The sequence below is a fragment of the Podarcis gaigeae genome, assembly GCF_964106915.1.
Source record: "Podarcis gaigeae genome assembly, chromosome: 16".
Classification (NCBI taxonomy): Eukaryota; Metazoa; Chordata; class Lepidosauria; order Squamata; family Lacertidae; genus Podarcis; species Podarcis gaigeae.
Genome location: NC_139693.1, coordinates 23,011,075 through 23,029,419, shown reverse-complemented (window position 1 = coordinate 23,029,419; position 18,345 = coordinate 23,011,075). Strand labels below are relative to the sequence as shown.

The 18,345-nt window shown below is 47.3% G+C and overlaps 1 protein-coding gene across 1 annotated transcript; it reads right to left on the bottom strand.

Moving 5' to 3' along the window:
• Positions 1-6,445: 6,445 nt before the first annotated feature.
• Positions 6,446-15,819, bottom strand: LOC310834207 (leukemia inhibitory factor-like). The gene is made up of 3 exons (XM_083717718.1): positions 15,669-15,819; positions 12,674-12,828; positions 6,446-9,425 (listed from the first exon to the last, which is right to left on the bottom strand). The coding sequence occupies exons 1-3, from the start codon at positions 15,703-15,705 to the stop codon at positions 8,943-8,945; spliced, it is 675 nt and encodes a 224-aa protein (XP_083573844.1). The 5' UTR covers positions 15,706-15,819; the 3' UTR covers positions 6,446-8,942.
• Between the last annotated feature and the right edge of the window lie 2,526 nt (positions 15,820-18,345).

The following is an 18,345-nucleotide window of genomic DNA, read 5'->3' as shown; positions in this document are numbered from 1 at the left end:
TCCCACCATCCCTGGCCATAGGTCCTGCTAACTAGGGATGATGGGAGCTGTAGTCCGAAAACAGCTGGAGACCAAAGTTTGGGAAGATATAATCTTTCAGCTAGCAAGGGCCCAAGCCACATAGACTCCCTGGTCCTGAATGGGGTAACAGTGCCCCTGAAGGACCAGGCGCGCAGCCTGGGAGTCATTTTGGACTCACAGCTGTCCATGGAGACGCAGATCAACTCTGTGTCCAGGGCAGCTGTTTAACAGCTCCATCTGGTAAGTAGGCTGAGACTCTATCTGCCCACGGACTGCGTCACCAGAGTGGTGCATGCTCTGGTTATCTCTCGCTTGGACTACTGCAATGCGCTCTATGTGGGGCTACCTTTGAAGATGACCCGGAAACTACAACTAATCCAGAATGCGGCAGCTAGACTGGTGACTGGGAGCGGCCGCCGAGACCACATAACACCGGTCTTGAAATACCTACATTGGCTCCCAACACGTTTCTGAGCACAATTCAAAGTGCTGGTGCTGACCTTTAAAGCCCTAAACGGCCTCGGTCCAGTATATCTGAAGGAGCGTCTCCATCCCCATCATTCTACACGGACACTGAGGTCCAGCGCCGAGGGCCTTCTGGCGGTTCCCTCACTGTGAGAAGCCAAGTTACAAGGAACCAGGCAGAGGGCCTTCTCAGTAGTGGCACCCACCCTGTGGAATGTCCTCCCACCAGATGTCAAAGAGAACAGCAACTACCAGACTTTTAGAAGATATCTTAAGGCAGCCCTGTTTAGGGAAGCTTTTAATGTTTCATAGGTTATTGTATTTTAATATTCTGTTGGAAGCCACCCAGAGTGGCTGGGGAAACACAGCCAGATGACCCAATAGAAACTAACCTGCAAGATATCACTGATTTGTTGAAACTATGGGAAAGCTTTGCCCTGATCCAGTGAAGAGCTTCATGAATGTGGCTGCTTAAATGTGCATAGCATCTGCTGGATCAGGACTTAAAAAGCACATCGGAGTGTGGGTGCTCCCTATCCACACAGCATTGCACAAAATTGGGTGGGTTGCCTTCACACCTGCATTCCACCTTCTAGGCTCCTGCTTGTCACATGGGAGATATATTTTTATATATTGATTTGAGCAGGTTCAGGGGTCTTGCTACAGGCTTCAGTTCCTCTCATGGTTACTCGTCAACATGGTTGTGTTATTATTCTATAGCAGTTGCAGAGAAAACCCAGAATGTGCGACTGGCCACAGAATTCTGTTTCCTTTTTAAAAATGCAAGTTTCTAGTCCTTATGAGTAAGTGCAAGAGATGGTTGAGAGTGTGTGGGCAATGCATGACATGAGATCTCAGAAGTGAGAGTATTCGATGAGTAAAATCTCCAGCAGTCACAGAATGAGGAATCAGTGAAATACCGTATATAGGGAAACTCAGGACCATTTCACCTATTAAAATGGTAGCCAATGCACAACCCACATTCACACAGAGTTTCAGCCATTCCTAGGTCCTTGGCTGATCATAGAATCATAGTTGGAAGGGAACACAAGGGTCATCTAAGTCCAACCCCTTGAAATGCAGGAATATTTCACCCATTGTGGGGCTCAAACCCACAACCCTGGGATTAAGAGACTCATGCTCTCCCGACTGAGCTATCCTCTGTGCTAATTTCCCGCATTAACCAAAGCAGAGCTAAACATTAATGAGTTGATTAGACTTCATTAGATTACAAAGCATTTGATCAAATAAAATGGTGAGTGAATTTTAATGGTCAGTGAATTGATCAGTCAGGAAATGGTCATTGAATTCGTCAGTGAATTTTAATTGCAAAAGAAAAAACCATTTTTAATCGAAATGCTTCTTAAGTTTTTCTTTAACACTTAGAATTTTCAGTTACAAATTTTTTGTAATAGGGATTCCACAGCAGCCACTAAACCAGGCATGTCCAAAGTCAGTTTTGGGGGCCTAATCCAGCCCCTGTGGCAGTTTATTTTCTGGGGTAGAATCCTAAAACAACCCTTAACAACTTCAATCCTAAAAAAAAGGTCAACAACTTTGGTTGGCCCTCACGACCCTTCACTTCATCAAATCTGGCCCTCTTTGAAAAAAGTTTGGACACCACTGCACTAAGCGGACTAGGTTTTTAGGTTTTAATTGATTAAAAACCATTTGAGCAACTAAAAATGTCCTTCAACCTCCCAACCTCTCTGTGACCTGCCCAGTGGATATAAACATATCAAAGTTGTGCTTAATATCAGAGCTTGCCTCCTATGACTCAGACCTTCATCATCTGGAAACTACGGAAATGTGGTGTGTGTTCTCCCCCTTTGTATGCAAATATATGCAGAATTCAAATGATTACCAAATTAGGCAACATAGGCAGCTGCCTTCTAATGAAATAAAATATTGTGGGGACCCAGGTAAGCCTGACCTTGCATAATCAATCACATGACAAAGGGCACACACACCATTTGAATAGGAACGCCCATCAACTTTGTGGAGGCCCGGCCCCCTGAAATATTTCATTGTGGGGGTAGAAGCCCCCATAGCTCCTAGGAGGTGACTCCTATGCTTCTACTGAATGAGGCCATTGGTTCATCTAACTCAATGTTGTCTGCACTGACTGGCAGTGACCTCTCCAGGGTTTCTCAGCCCAACCTGGGACCTTCTGCATGCAAAGAGCTGGAGCTCTCCTGCGCTTCCTCACCTCTCTGCATCTTTCCCCACAAGTCTCCCGTGGGTTCAGTTCTCAGCATCTTGAGGTGGGGCTGGGAGACAACCCCCCCCCCGAAACCCTAGAGTGCTGCTGCCAGTCATTGTATGATGCTAAGCTAGATGACTCAGCTGCCCTGGCTTGGAATCAGCTTCCTATGTCCCTGTATCTTAAGGGAAGGGCTGTGGCTCATTGGTAGACCATCTGCCAAGCATGCATCAAGTCCCAGGTCCAATCCCCATCATCTCCATGTAAGGCTGGGAGAGACACCTCTTTGAAACCTTAAGAGAGTTGCTGCTGCTCAGTGTTAAGAATACTGAACTGTAAAAAAAAGTAAATGACCCCTGGATGGTTAAGTCCAGTCAAAGGCGACTATGGAGTTGTGGCGCTCATCTTGCTTTCAGGTCGAGGGAGCTGGCGTTTGTCCACAGACAGCTTTCTGGGTCATGCAGCCAGCATGACTAAACTGCTTCTGGCACAACAGGACACTCCCAGCTCCTGCCAACCTAGCAGTTTGAAAGCATGTCAAAGTGCAAGTAGATAAATAGGTACCGCTCCAGCAGGAAGGTAAACAGTGTTTCCGTGCGCTGCTCTGGTTTCGCCAGAAGCGGCTTAGTCATGCTGGCCACATGGCCTGGAAAAACTGTCTGTGGACAAACGTTGGCTCCCTCGGCCTGTAAAGTGACATGAGCGCAGCAACCCCAGAGTCGTCCGGACTGGCCTTAACTGTCAGGGGTCCTTTACCTTTATAGATTTATAGATTTATAGATAGATAGATGATAGATAGATAGATAGATAGATAGATAGATAGATAGATAGATGATAGATAGATAGATAGATAGATAGATAGATAGATAGATAGATAGATATAGATAGATATGATAGATGATAGATAGTTAGATAGATAGATAGATAGATAGATAGATAGATAGATAGATGATAGATAGATAGATAGATAGATAGATGATAGATAGATAGATAGAGATATAGATAGATAGATAGATAGATAGATAGATAGATAGATAGATGATAGATAGATAGATAGATAGATAGATATGATAGATGATAGATAGATAGATAGATAGATAGATGATAGATAGATAGATAGATAGATAGATAGATAGATAGATAGATGATAGATAGATAGATAGATAGATAGATAGATAGATAGATGATAGATAGATAGATATGGAACTGCGTCCCATACTGAACTGTATGGTTCATTGGTCTGACGTATAAAGCAGCCATCTATGTTCCCATGTAACTCCAAGAACATAAAGACGAGCTCTCCTGGATCAGGCCTATGACCCATCTAGTCTAAGTAACCTGTTCTCACAGTGGCCAACCAGATGACTGCTGGAAACCCACAAGCAGGATCTGAGCACAAGAGCGCTCTCCCCTCCAGAGGCTTCCTGCAACTAGTATTCAAAAGCAATGATCTCCCTTGTGACTGTAAAGGTAAGGCATTGCTACCATGGCTAGTAACCATTGGTGGTCCTCTTTGGTGGTCCTCTCAGTGGGTAGAGAATGAGACTCTTAATCTCAGGGTCGAGCCCCATGTTGAGCAAACGATTCCTGCATTGCAGGGGGCATGGACTAGATGATCCATGGGGTCCCTTCCAACTCTATGATTCTCCTCCATGAATTTGTCTTTCAAAATCCTGCAAGTTGGTGGCCATTACTGCCCCCTTATGGGAGTGAGTTCCACTGTTTGTCTATGCTTTCTGTGAAGAAGACCTTTCGATCATCTGTTCTGAATCTTCCAGCATTCAGCTTCTTAGAAGGTCCACAAGCTTCAGTGCTATGAGAGAGGGAGAAAAATGTTTTCTATGCCCACTCTCTACGTGCTCTGCATAATTTTATTTTACTCTGTATTTCACATTATCTGAATTGCACATTTCAATTGAAAACTAACAGCCAGTTCTTTGGCATTGGGTCTTGGGCTGTAAATATGGAGCCATTGCTGAAGTTCCTTTTAAAAAAAAAGAAGACAATTATTTGCTTGCTTATTTAAAATACAGTCGTACCTCGGGTTACATACGCTTCAGGTTACATACGCTTCAGGTTACAGACTCCACTAACCCAGAAATAGTGCTTCAGGATGAGAACAGAAATTGTGCTCCAGCGGCTTGGCGGCAGCGGGAGGCCCCATTAGCTAAAGTGGTGCTTCAGGTTAAGAACAGTTTCAGGTTAAGAACAGACCTCCGGAATGAATTAAGTATTTAACCCGAGGTACCACTGTAGTTATATTCCACCTGACCTCAAAGGCGAGTAACTCAATAAGTGAAACTGGATGTACAATGGCAAATCATAAGATTATTTATTTTATGAAAATACAAAAAAAACCCCAAGATTTATATTAATATCAGAAAACAGGTCAGTGCAGGTGGAACATTATCATTCCACAAAGTCACACTCATACAACCAAGGCTGAATGCTTTTACTTATACAAACATACGTCATCCACTCTGGAAGAATAAATAAACCTGAGAAAACAAGTCCCATCTGCAGGACAGCAATGTGTTATTAAGTTAACTTTTACAAATATGTACATGTTATATAAATATTGACTGCAACGTTTTAAATAGGCTTTCCCAGTGCAAAGGTGCTCTCCTAAAAGTGAAGTTTCAATAAATAATAGAACCTTAACATCGGAAATAGAAAGAATTCTATATACTGCACATTGGCTGCTGAAAGTCTAAAAATAAAAAGGCAGTGTGTTGTCTCCGAAGCCAGTCTTCCTCAAAGGAGATGCATTTAAGTTAATGAACACGACTATATCTTACCTCCACTGGTATCAGTGGGTCTCCTCTCACTGGGACTAGCCTTGGATGCAACCCAGTAGCATATTAATTTAAATATATATGCATTGTAAATATCTTCAGTCAACCCTCTCCATGTCCAATTGCCTGCAGAAGAACTCAGGTGTGGCGGTGACATTTCTGAAAGATTTTCTATGACAGTGCAGCTGTCCTCCCCCACCCCACCCCCAAAAAACTTAGGGTGTTGAAATCTCTGATCTGTAGCAGCTTAGCTGTAGATTTGTACTTATTTATGGACATCATTCACCGAAGAATTGATGCTTTTGATGCTTTTGAATTATGGTGCTGGAGGAAACTCTTGAGATTGCAAGAAGATCAAACCTATCCATTCTGAAGGAAATCAGCCCGACAGAGGACGAGATGGTTGGACAGTGTTCACGAAGCTACCAGCATGAGTTTGACCAGACTGCGGGAGGCAGTGGAAGACAGGAGTGCCTGGCATGCTCTGGTCCATGGGGTCACGAAGAGTCAGACACAACTAAACGACTAAACAACAACAACAATGGACGTCATCCCTGTGCATAGCTCCTGGGAGGCACTATGTAAGAACATAAGAAGAGGCTGCTGGATCAGGCCCATTTGTTCCAGACTCCTGTAGCCACAGTGGCCTCCCAGATGCCTTTGGGAACCAGGCAAGTAGGTCCTGAGCACTCTCCTTTTCTGGGGCTTCCAGCAACTGGTATTCAGAAGCCTTACTGCCTTGCACTGTGGAAGCAGAGCACAGGATCATTTATGGTCATGCACAATATTGTTATCCTTCATGCATTTGCCCAATCCTCTTTTAAAGCCAACCAAGTTGCTGGCTATCACAGCCTCATGTGGCAGAGAGTTCCAGATGTGCCTGCATCTGGGAAATTTCCTCCAAAATGATTCTTACACAGGAATATAACTCAGCAGATTGTCATCCACATAACCTCCAGGTAACGGCAGAGATAAACCCGCCTTTAATTATGAAAGCACAACACGTAAGGGAGGGCAGTATAAGGTAAAGGGTAAAGGGACCCCTGACCATTAGGTCCAGTTGTGGCCGACTCTGGGGTTGTGGCGCTCATCTCGCTTTATTGGCCAAGGGAGCCGGCGTACAGCTTCCGGGTCATGTGGCCAGCAGGACTAAGCTGCTTCTGGCGAACCAGAGCAGCACACGGAAACGCCGTTTACCTTCCCGCCGAAGTGGTACCTATTTATCTACTTGCACTGGCGTGCTTTCGAACTGCTAGGTGGGCAGGAGGAGGGACCGAGCAACGGGAGCTCACCCCGTCGTGGGGATTTGAACCGCCAACCTCCTGATCAGCAAATCCTAGGCTCTGTGGTTTAACCCACAGCGCCACCCACATCCCTATAACCTCCAGGTAAAGGCAGAGATAAACCCGCCTTTAATTATGAAAGCACAACACATAAGGGAGGGCAGTATATCGCCCCCTAAAAGGAAAACCACGCCCAAGGAGATCTCTCCGGGCTTTTGGACTAAAATGAGATATGTGCCTGCACGAATGAGTCCTGTCTTTTATCTGTCCAGAATCTCCCCAACACTCAGCTTCACCGGTTGTCCATGAGTTCGAGGCCAGGGGAAATACTTCTTTTCTCTGTCTACTTTCTCACAGAATTTTCTAAATGCCTATTATGTCACCTCTGACTTGCCTTTTCTCAGAACTGAAAATTCCAAAGCGCTGCAAACATTCCTCATCGGGGAGTCACCCTGAGTAAAGCCGTGGCTACAGGTAATTTGCTGCAGGCAAGACAGATTCATTAAGGCTTAGTGCTGAAAACTTTTTCCCCGGGGCAGTGGCTCTACACTGGGAAAATCCCCCTGTTGTAAATATGCCACAGGCAACTCCCAGCATCATCTACCTCCTGAAAGGTGTAGATTCCACGGTCCAGTGACATACCAGGAAAATAGAACCCGGGGGTGGAGTTATGGAGATGAAGAGGAGGGACCATGCAAATGAAAGCTGGCTCAGTTTTCTGCAGCTTCCAGTGATGGTTTTCCAATGGGAGTAGGCAGCTTGACTGCAGCCTGAGACATGGTCCAAAGAGTGTCACCTGCAACCATGAGTTTACCAACCTTTTTTTGTGGAGGGGGCGGCAAATGTAGCCCCTTTCCTTTCTCTCTTATGCATTGCAGAGGACTGGACCACATCACCCTTTAGGTCCTCTTCCAGCCCTATAGTTTTCTGTGGTTCTACGACTAGCTGCCGTTTCGTTCCCATGGGAAAGCCACAACTTGGATTGGAAGTAAACAGGTGAATGGGTGAGCCCTGCTCACCCCCCCTTTAGATCACAGAAACAACTTCTGCCTAGCAAAGGGAAGAGAGCATTTGCCTGTCAAAATCACATGCCGTCAGCTGTGGGGCTTCTGCTCCTTCTGCAACATGCAGCGATTTAGTCAGGCAGGGGATATTGAATCACTGCGGGAAAATCATTGGGCTATGATGGACAGCCAGCCTCAGCTGGCCTCTGCTGATGCCCTGGAGTAACCTCTGAAGTGGATCCTTCCCAGGGATCTATTGCTGCAATCAAAACAGCAACAGCCCTTCAAATGCTAATTCAGCTGCCCCCCCCCCCATTTTATAATTTGTGCAATCTTATCTCGCTCCCTAATTCAGCTGCCCCCCCCCACTCAATAAAAAATACAAATCTGAGGTTCTGCCCACCCCTAACAAAAGCCTGTCCTCTAACAAAAATCCTGGCTACGCCCATGTGTATAGATGATATCGTTTCAAAGTGTAGCATACCAACCAAGAGAAAAGTGTTCCTGTCCATGTGCAAAGTTCCCAAGGCCAGAGTGTCCCTGTCCTTGTGCAAAGTACATTCTGTGTCGGCGACACACACGTTTCCTCAGCAGGAAATATAGGAGGCCCCTTTGTGCAAAGTGCCAGCTGAGCAAAAGGCAGCAAATCTCTGCCCCTATATTGTTCCTCTTCTTAATGCTGCCTTCTGTTCCACTCTCCTTGAATTCTGGATCTCAGGCCTGGCAGCAGCCTGTACTGCGCAGAGCCTGGAGACAGGAAACAAAAGCTGTGAGGCAAGACTGAAGAACAAGCGCCCTAGCTCAGTGGTTAGAGCATCTGCCCCGCATGGAGAGGACGCCAGGTTCAGTCCCCGCCATCTTCAGGTAAAGTTGGGAGAGACCTAGTCTGAGACACTGCAGAGCTGCTGGCAGTCAGTGTAGACAATACTGAGCTAGGTGGCCTGCGCTATAAGGCAGTCCACTGTGTCCCTAAGTCAGCAACAAAGGGCCATAATCTGTGTTTTGAAACAAGTCACCCAAAGGCCTCTTCATGTCTTGAGGGCACCGCTTCTGCATTTGGGCTGGTCTTGCACGCAGATGCCTTCTGAGTTATTATTGTCTTTCGGGGGAGGCTGATGAAATTCCATGTTTCTTTTCCTTTTTGAAAAAGAACACGCTTTTGATGAGTCAGTCAGAAAGCTGCAGCCGGCTTAGTCCTGTTTCTCGTTTTCTGACGCTCTGCCCCTTTCCCTTTAGCTAGGTGCTTTCTGAAGGCCTTTGCCAAGCCGCCAATCAGCTTGGAGTAGTTCCGGAGCACCCGGCAGCCGTCAATCTTTTGCTGGAAGGCCGATGGGTCCGTGGGTCTCGCTGGGAGGGTGACGGCGGGCAGAGTCAGGCCCTGCAGGCAGAGGGTGCACTGAGTATTGGTGACCAGGCCACTCACTTGCTGCTGGGCTTTTTCCAGTTGGCGGTGCAACGCCTCATGGGGACCAGTCAGTCTGCTTTGCTGCTCTCTGATGAGCAAGAGGGAGTCTTTCAAACAGAGTGCTGTCCTGTACAACTCCTGCAGCATAAGATTCTGCGGTTTCCTAGCGATATTGCTATCTGGGAACCAGGGAACTGGCGTCGTGCTGCAAAGCTGGTCCACATCTAGCATCAAGCCCATATGGGTCAACTAGAGACAAAATCAGAGGCATGTCAATTATTGGCATATTGATGAAGACTGGCTTCGCTTCTTTGAATATATTATCTTCCAATATCCCTCTGACTTCCTGTTCTTCACTACGGTGGCGGTATTTAAATCCCACCTGATATTCAGTGAAGTATTATTGTAATTTGGCGTGCAGGTTTGCTGCTGTTATATTTCATCCTGCAACTCTACGTTGCTTTTTCATTGTTAAAGGTAAAGGGACCCCTGACCATTAGGTCCAGACGTGGCCGACTCTGGGGTTGCAGCGCTCATCTCGCTTTACAGGCCGAGGGAGCCAGCGTACAGCTTCCGTGTCATGTGGCCAGCATAACTAAGCCGCTTCTGGCGAACCAGAGCAGCGCACGGAAATGCCGTTTAACTTCCCGCCAGAGCAGTACCTATGTATCTACTTGCACTTTGACGTGCTTTCAAACTGCTAGGTTGGCAGGAGCAGGGACCGAGCAACGGGAGCTCACTCCGCCGTGGGGATTCGAACAGCCGACCTTCTGATCGACAAGTCCTAGGCTCTGTGGTTTAACCCACAGCGCCACCCGCATCCCGTTTTCTTTGTTACCTACCTGCTTTTTCGGTGCCTACGTGCTCTTGTTTATAACAAAAATTCAAAATAAAAAAGTTCAAAAAGCCATTTTTTGTGTATGTCTTTTAATTCAAACCAACAGCCCTGTGGATCGCTCAGCTGGTAGAGCATGAGACCCTTAATCTCAGAGTCATGGATTCGAGCCCCACATTCAACAAAAGATACCTTCATTGTAAGGGATTAGACTAGATTACCCTCATGGTGCCTTCCAATTCTATAATTCTATTCTATTAAGGCAAATAGGGTGCTTCCCTCTCCACTTCAGTCTGTCCTCAGCCAGCACCCGCCTGTCTCCCTGCTTATTTGCAACCAATCCAGGGGTTTGGGACCTGTAGTTTGTTATGGGTGCTGAGAGTTGTTAGGAAGCTCCCTGTCCCCCTCTCAGATCTACAATTCCCAGAGTTCCCTGTGAAGAGGGACTGATTGTTAAACCACTGTGGATTGTAGCTCTGGGAAGAGAATATGGGTCCCCCAACAACTCTCATCATCCTTCACCAAGGCCGGCCCACCTATTAGACCTGCTGAGGCAGTTGCCTCAGGCGGCAGGCTGGGAACAGCTGGGTGTACAGCAGATCTGAGGAGCCTCTGTAGCCACCTGCCTAGATTAGATTTCTCCTCTTCTGCTGCTCTGAAGGCCCTCAGAGGAGTGTGTCATTCGCCGCCACGTGGCAAGAGCAAGGCCAATACCGCCAACTCCCCTTCAGCCTCCTTTTCTCTTCCCCGCTACCATCAATGTGCCAGGGCTTTCCTGGGCCACCTAGTCACCTCAGGTGGCAGCAGAGATATAGGCAGCAGTGGCAGATTTTCTCTTTTCCTTTAAGCAGCAAAATGTCTTCAGCTGGCCCTGCCCTTGATAAACTACAGTTCCCAGAATCCTCTGGAGGAAGCTGTGTCTGTCTGAGTGGTATCATAGTGCTTTTGAATGTGGCCTTAGTCTCAGGGTTGCCCTTGTAGGACTCAGGTGGAATCTACACACAGATAAAAACCGTTCTGAAAATGCGCTTTTAAAAAATACATTGAATTTTCCATACGGCTCACCATCGCCATCTAGTGTCACATTGTATATTGCACTCAAAACACGCTTAAAACGTTTTATTCGCAGCTGTATAGCTGAGTCCTCAGTGGGGGACGAAACTAGAATTAGTTGGCTCCACCTGTTGTTGGCTCTGTCGCCACCTGCTGTTGACTGTGCTGTCTTCCTACCTACACCAATCCCACTGGGCGCCAGCCATCACTGATTCAAACAGCTGATATCGCCAAAATGTAGGGCAAAGCAAAAAAAAACTGAAGAGGGCAGGATTTCTCTACCACGGGTTGCTGGAATGAGCAGCAGCAACAGGCAAACAGGAAGGGCAGTAGGAAGTATGTCATAGAATAGCAACTTCCTGTTGTGGTGTGACACAATGTGACCTTCAGTGCCAGGCTGTCCCACAGATTTGTGTCAAAACACAAGTGTGGGTTGCATACGTTGACAGTTTTGTGCGGGCATGCAAGTGAACAGAAGTAGCAGGGCCGGCCCTATCCTTAGGCAAAGTGAGCCAACCGCCTCTGGCGGCAGATTCTGGAGGGCAACAGTAGTGGCTTCTTGCTCCTCCTAATCCATTCTCCTCTGATTTGTATGTTCTGGCCTGCTGCATCCAGTGGGTTGTAACCAATGCTAGTCCTACTTGGAGCAAACCCATTGGAATTAATGTACCTATGTCTGTCAATATTGTTAATTTCAATGGGTCTACTCTGAGGGGGACTAACATTGACTACAACCCAGTATCCTGTCCGCAGGGTTGAAATAAAACCCAGCTACCTGTATTATTGGTTGCCAAAGAAATGTTTCTTTCTGGTGCTTTTCTGGAAGTGCAGAACATCTGGAGGGCACCAGACTGGGGAACTGTGATTTGGACTGCAGTCCTAACCCCATTTATCTGGGAGTAAGCCCCACTGAATTCAATAGGACTGACTTCTGAAGAGGGGTGTGGGGAAATTCTGATGGAAACAGGGAGTGGAAATTGCTACAGTTTGGTTTCAGTCCGAAAAACAAGATTTGTTTGATTACATTCCTCACCACCAACACACTTGCATTGTTTCATTGGCACTGAAATTGATGTGGTGGAATAACTTAATGACAACATTATTATTATTATTATTATTATTATTATTATTATTATTATGACAATGGAAGACAGCTTGGAGCCGTTCAGTGGCATACAGAAATGTGTTTCGTGCAAAATTAGAAGATGACCCACTATACTGAATAATAATTAAGAATAATATTAACAGCCTGCCCTTCACCCTGAAGCCCAACAACTAAAACTGCATGTTGAAAACAACTTACAACACCAGAAATGAAGTGGGTTCTAAAAATATCCATCTCAAGTGTCGTAAGTCAGGGTAAAGAGGTGTATCTTATGTAACTAACTGAGCACACAAATGATCTAAATTATGTAATTCCGCCGCAGCGGAGCAGATAACATCGTTTTTGCAGAAGGCAAACTGCAGCAGAATGTAAACAGAGTTGTATGTGAGGAATGCAGGGGTAGGATAGCAAGTGATTCCTTCTTACACCCCTACTTTTGTGTAGACATTGCTCTGTTAGATCCCCTTGTAGGATGTCCGAGTGAATAAATCCCAGTTTACTTACATAGGACTTGTAGAGTTTCCGTGCAGGCCTCCTCATCGACATAACCAGTCGCTTTGTTTGGAGGAGGGTCTCTGAACCAGCAAAGCAGAGTTGGCAGGAGCTGGAGCTGGAATTCACCGGCGTCACACCCAGAAGAAGGAGTGGGGTCACCACGACTGGATGAGAAGATAGGAACAAGGAGCAAGTGAGACAGGCAGGGTCCACGGAAGACGGCTGTCTCTGAACTCCCAAGGCAAGCAGACTTGCGAGTCATTCAACGATACAGTGGTACCTCGGGTTACATACGCTTCAGGCTACATACGCTTCAGGTTACAGACTCCGCTAACCCAGAAATAGTACTTCAGGTTAAGAACTTTGCTTCAGGATGAGAACAGAAATCGTGCTCCGGCGGTGCAGCGGCAGCAGGAGGCCCCATTAGCTAAAGTGGTGCTTCAGGTTAAGAACAGTTTCAGGTTAAGAACGGACCTCCGGAACGAATGAAGTACTTCACCTGAGGTACCACTGTATATGGAAATGCATTTTGCACAAAAATTAGAAGCTTTTGCCATTAAAAATAATCAGGCAAGCATTGTTCCTCCATGAGCACAACATCATCCAAGCAATCTTTTGAATTTATCCACAAGAGCAGAGGCTTTCAACCTTTTTGAGTCCACGGCTCCCTTGAACTTTCTGTGGCACCCCTGTGGGGCTCAGGAGCCCAGTTTTGTCACCCCTTGCCTGCAGCCCCTCGACCTTTTCTGAACACCCCCCCCCCATGGAGCGTTCCCTCAGCCTCCTCTCTTCTCCCCTCTCCTTGGGAGTCCTCTGGGCAGCTGCCACCACTGTCACTGGTCTCTGAGCTAATCTCCCACTCTGCCCCAAAGAGCGATGCCTCCTCACACTGCCCCACAGGGGCTTAGGAAGAGGATGCCCCCAGCCTTAGTGGCCCAAAGGAGACTGGGCAAAGGTAAACATGAGGCCAGCACCTTACCTTGGGAGGCAGCAGTGGCAGCAGCGGGCGCTGCCAAGGCCTGCATGGCGGAAAGGCTCCCCTTCAGAACCGGGCACTCAGCTCCCAGGCAGGCCTTGCCAGGGCAAGAAAAGCCAGCACAGCACCTGCCTGCCCGGTCTCCCACTTGTCTGTCCATTCCCGACAGCAAGGGCTGGCAGACTGGCTGGCTGGGCTCCCTTGCCCACCTGCTTGCTTACTCCGAGGCCACCTCAGCTCCTGGCAACCAGCCCCCGAGGCACCATTTTCCTGGAGAGTTTGTAGCCAGGGCTGTTGCAAGGAAGAGTCGTGCAAGCTTTTGGGGACACGAGAGGGCGTCAGAGGAGGGAGGGAAGAAAAAGGACAGAGGCTAGTGTTGCCCACGGCACTCCTGACCATCATTCAAAGCGCCCTAGGGTGCCACGGCATAAGAGTTTCTGGCATAAGAGTTTCTGGCTGGCCCACTGTTGGGGGTCATTAGATATTTCTAAAGCAGGTTGGCATTTCTCTGCAAAGGAATAATGGGTTAAGGTCTCAAGATGTGTGTTGGTGGATGCATGTTGTATGCATGTATGTATGTAAATATTACATGTATGTAAATATTACATGTATATAAAGGTAAAGGTAAAGGGACCCCTGACCATTAAGTCCAGTCGTGGCCGACTCTGGGGTTGCGGCGCTTTACTGGCCAAGGGAGCCGGCGTACAGCTTCTGGGTCATGTGGCCAGCATGACTAAGCCGCTTCTGGCGAACCAGAGCAGTGCACGGAAACACTGTTTACCTTCCTGCTGGAGCGGTACCTATTTATCTACTTGCACTTTGACGTGCTTTCGAACTGCTAGGTTGGCAGGAGCAGGGACCAAGCAACGGGAGCTCACCCCATTGCGGGGATTCGAACCACCAACCTTCTGATCAGCAAGTCCTAAGCTCTGTGGTTTAACCCACAGCGCCACCCGCATCCCTTGTATGTATATATATTCCTTTTATATTCCACCTTTCCTTCAAGGAGATCAAGGTTATGTACACCATTGTTCTCCTCCTCCCCATATTTTATCCAAACAACCCTGTGAGGTAGGTTAGGCTGAGAGTGAGTGTTGGACCCAGTGAGCTTCAGGTCCCAGTCCAATGCTCTAACCACTACACCACATGTGTGTGTGTGTGTGTGTGTGTGTGTGTGTACATGTGTGTAATATACATGTAACACACATACTGATTGTTCTACTGGAATAATTTGCGCTTGCAAATAAAGCAAAAGTGGCAATTAAAAACAGTGGCGGCATACATAGCATAGATTTAAAGCACGCAACTGCCCCAAAAGAATCCCAGGCATTATAGTTTACCCTCGCAGAGCTAGAATTCCCAGAACTACAGTTCTCAGGTTTCTCTGTGGGGTGGGAGAAATGTGCTTTAAATACCTCTGCATGCAGAAGGTCCCCCTCTCTGCACCTAAAACCCTAGAGAGCTGCTATTTGTCTGATTGGGCACTTGTGGGTGTGAAAACGCTGAGCTTCCATATATATATCTGCATTGCTGGCTGTGGTTGATGGGAGTTGTGGTCCGAAACATCTAGAGGGCACCAGGTTGGGGAAGAGTGGTCAAGGTGCGTTCAAAAGCTGGGCGCAGTGCTGGTTCCCCATGGATTCTGTTTCCAGCGTCTTAGAGGTAAACAGCCACGACACACAGAGGAGCAGACCAGATGCTGGGAACGAAACAATGCAGTACCCCATGCCAGTCCTACTCAGAGTAGACCCATTGAAATTTATGGACATGGCTAACCTAGGCGCATTAATATCAGTGGGTCTGCTCTGTGCAGGACTAGCTTTGGCTACAACCCTCTGTACTTCAGCCATTCCCTTTATCTGCCTAGCTCTGTCTTGTCACCTCATTAACAAACCAACACAAAATAACTGTTAGAACTGAGTAGCACACATGGAAAGAGGAACTTGAACAAGAGCAGGGAAAAGAGAAGACACAGAATAGGCCAGCATCCCAGGCGAAAGGAAGGAGAGAGCGAGATTCACCACCTACCGAGACAAACGGCAATCACCCGGGGCTTCAACACCATGCTCAGACCGCCACGGGGTTGTTCCGCCAGCCACTGCTTCCTTCACGAATGGCTCAATGAAGGTGGAAGTTGATTCTTCCTCCCAACCCCACCCCGCTTGCTGATTAGCCAAACACTGCTTTTAGGGTGTGACATTGCGTGGTGGAAAGAAAAGAGAAGAAGGAAAAAAAACACGAGAAAAAGAAGAAGCGCTGTGGACCAGCCTCAATGAGTCTCTCAATGTGCGGTCTCCCACAGGAAACACATCCTGCCCCCGGGTCTTCGAATTAAGTTCCTCAAGGTCATCGTGTTTCCTGGGTGCCAGCTATCCAAGACAGTTATCTTGCCAGTGTCTAACTGGGTTACCCAACCCCACTTCTCATGGTAGCAGGGATCCAATGATTTGGTGTCAAAACCAGGGGGGTGGGCAGGCGGTTATAGCTCAAAGCAGTGGTTGACTTTTGCCAACCAAGGGACCAGCTATTCCCATCATCCCAGCCAGCATGTCAAATTTAGACTATAGCGCCCATCGTAACAGCCATGCTAGCTGAGGCTGATGGAAATTGTAGTCCAAAAAGCACTGTATTGAGACCCATTGTCTAAGCTCAACTTACCCACTATATTATCAAATATAGACTCGGTGTGATTTATTACAGCGCTTGCATGCGTTATTTATAGTCGCATCGTCTCAAAGTGGTAACAGACCACAACAAATAGACAGTTCTTACTTATTTTAAAGTATTTCTACCCTGCCATTCAGCCCAAAAGGCTCCTGTAGCAGTTTTACGTTAGATCAATAACAAACAAGGCAGTCCCTGCCTAAAGGCCCACAGTCTAAAAAACTGACACAAAAGGAAAAAGGGAGAAGAGAGGAAAACAAGGAACTCGGACCCCAGTTCTTAAGTTCTTAGAATAATCAACTTGAAGGGAAACAGTTCGGAGAAACGTAAGGAGTCAGACTGAGCTCGTCTCTCTGTCTGCTGTTGGCCACCAACTTGAATGGTTTTCAACTAAATCATGGAAGAAGATAAGGCTATTAATTGCGGCTACTAGTCATGATCGCGTGTGGCACTGTGGGTTAAACCACAGAGCCTAGGACTTGCCGATCAGAAGGTCGGCGGTTCGAATCCCTGCGACGGGGTGAGCTCCCATTGCTCGGTCCCCGCTCCTGCCAACCTAGCAGTTCAAAAGCAAGTGCAAGTAGATAAATAGGTAGCGCTCTGGCAGGAAGGTAAGCGGCGTTTCCATGTGCTGCTCTGGTTCCCCAGAAGCGGCTTAGTCATGCTGGCCACATGACTCGGAAGCTGTACGCCGGCTCCCTTGGCCAGTAAAGCGAGATGAGCGCCGCAACCCCAGAGTCGGCCACGACTGGACCTAACGGTCAGGGGTCCCTTTACCTTTACTAGTCATGATGGCTATGGTCTCCCTCCATGGTTGGAGGCAATAATGGTTCTAAATACCAGTTGATGGCGATCACAGGAGCAGAGAAAGTTCTTCTGTTCGGGTCCCGCTTGCGGGTTTCCTACAGGCATCCGGTTGGCCACAGTGAGAACAGGATGCTTAGATTAGATGGGCCATTGGCCTGATCCGGCAGGCTCTTCTTAAAGTTTTTATGCACTGGGAAGTGTAGGGTGACACTTGCTTTGACACAATGTTTGGCTAGCCTCCCTGCAAACAAACCAGAGTGAATGCACATTAACTAGCTAACTTCATCTAATCTCCCTGCAAACAAATGAGGATGGATGCTTAATAATAATAATAATAATTTATTTATACCCCGCCCATCTGGCTGGGCTTCCCCAGCCACTCTGGGCAGCTCCCAACAAAATATTAAAATACAGTAATGCATCAAACATTAAAAGCTTCCCTAAACAGGGCTGCCTTGAGGTAATCTGGAGTCCTCCTCCATCGCCTCTGCATGAGCTTTCCTGCCTGTACTGTGGGGAAATGAGTGCAACGCTACTGTCTGCTTTGACATTTCCACCAGCCTGATGGCGGAAGCAGGTAGGTGTTCCTCCTCCACTGGTCCAGTTTCTTAAAAACTGCAAGACAGCAAATCTGCTGTCGGGATCTCTTTTCCAAACAGTTGTTTTGACTCATGGACTGGTTCTATGCAGTTTCAGAATCTCACACTGGGAGACTTGGTAAAGCTGAGGTGAGAGATGCAACAAAAAGACTCCCCGGCGGTTTGTGGTCTGTTTCCATTCTGACTAGGCAGCCGTCTATATACTCATGAAATTTCTGACAACCCTGCCACAATGGCAAACAGTTCTTTTATCTATCAGGGCATCGTTTTGCTGGCTTGGCATATATGGGATGGAAAGCCACTACATTGACACAATAGAGGGAACAACAGCATTTGACTCCCCTCCTCTCCTGACCTTTTCCTCCCCAGGTGCTCCTTAGAAGATCTTGCAGCTATGATTTTGTACCTGAGCTTGCTCATTTCCTCCTCCCTCCCAACCCATTTTCCTTTTGTGTCCTGTCTTTTGTAGATTTAGACTTCTCCAACCTTTCAGATGTTCTGGAGTACAACTCCCCCCTCGAAAGCGAACCTTTCAAATGTGCAGAACACTGTTGCAAGCTGAAACGCAGCCATCTTCAAAATATTGCAACCTCTCCAAATTTTGCTACGCAGTTAGCTCTCCAGCCAAGTCATGT

What these genes read in the sequence shown, in the direction of transcription:
- LOC310834207 (XM_083717718.1), bottom strand. Translation starts at nt 15,705, where the DNA reads ATGGTGTTGAAGCCCCGGGTGATTGCCGTTTGTCTCG. An exon ending in GGTGATTGCCGTTTGTCTCG is followed by an intron (nt 12,829 to 15,668) that starts GTAGGTGGTGAA and finishes CTTCTCATCCAG; the next exon opens with TCGTGGTGACCCCACTCCTT. An exon ending in GGAAACTCTACAAGTCCTAT is followed by an intron (nt 9,426 to 12,673) that starts GTAAGTAAACTG and finishes TTTTGTCTCTAG; the next exon opens with TTGACCCATATGGGCTTGAT.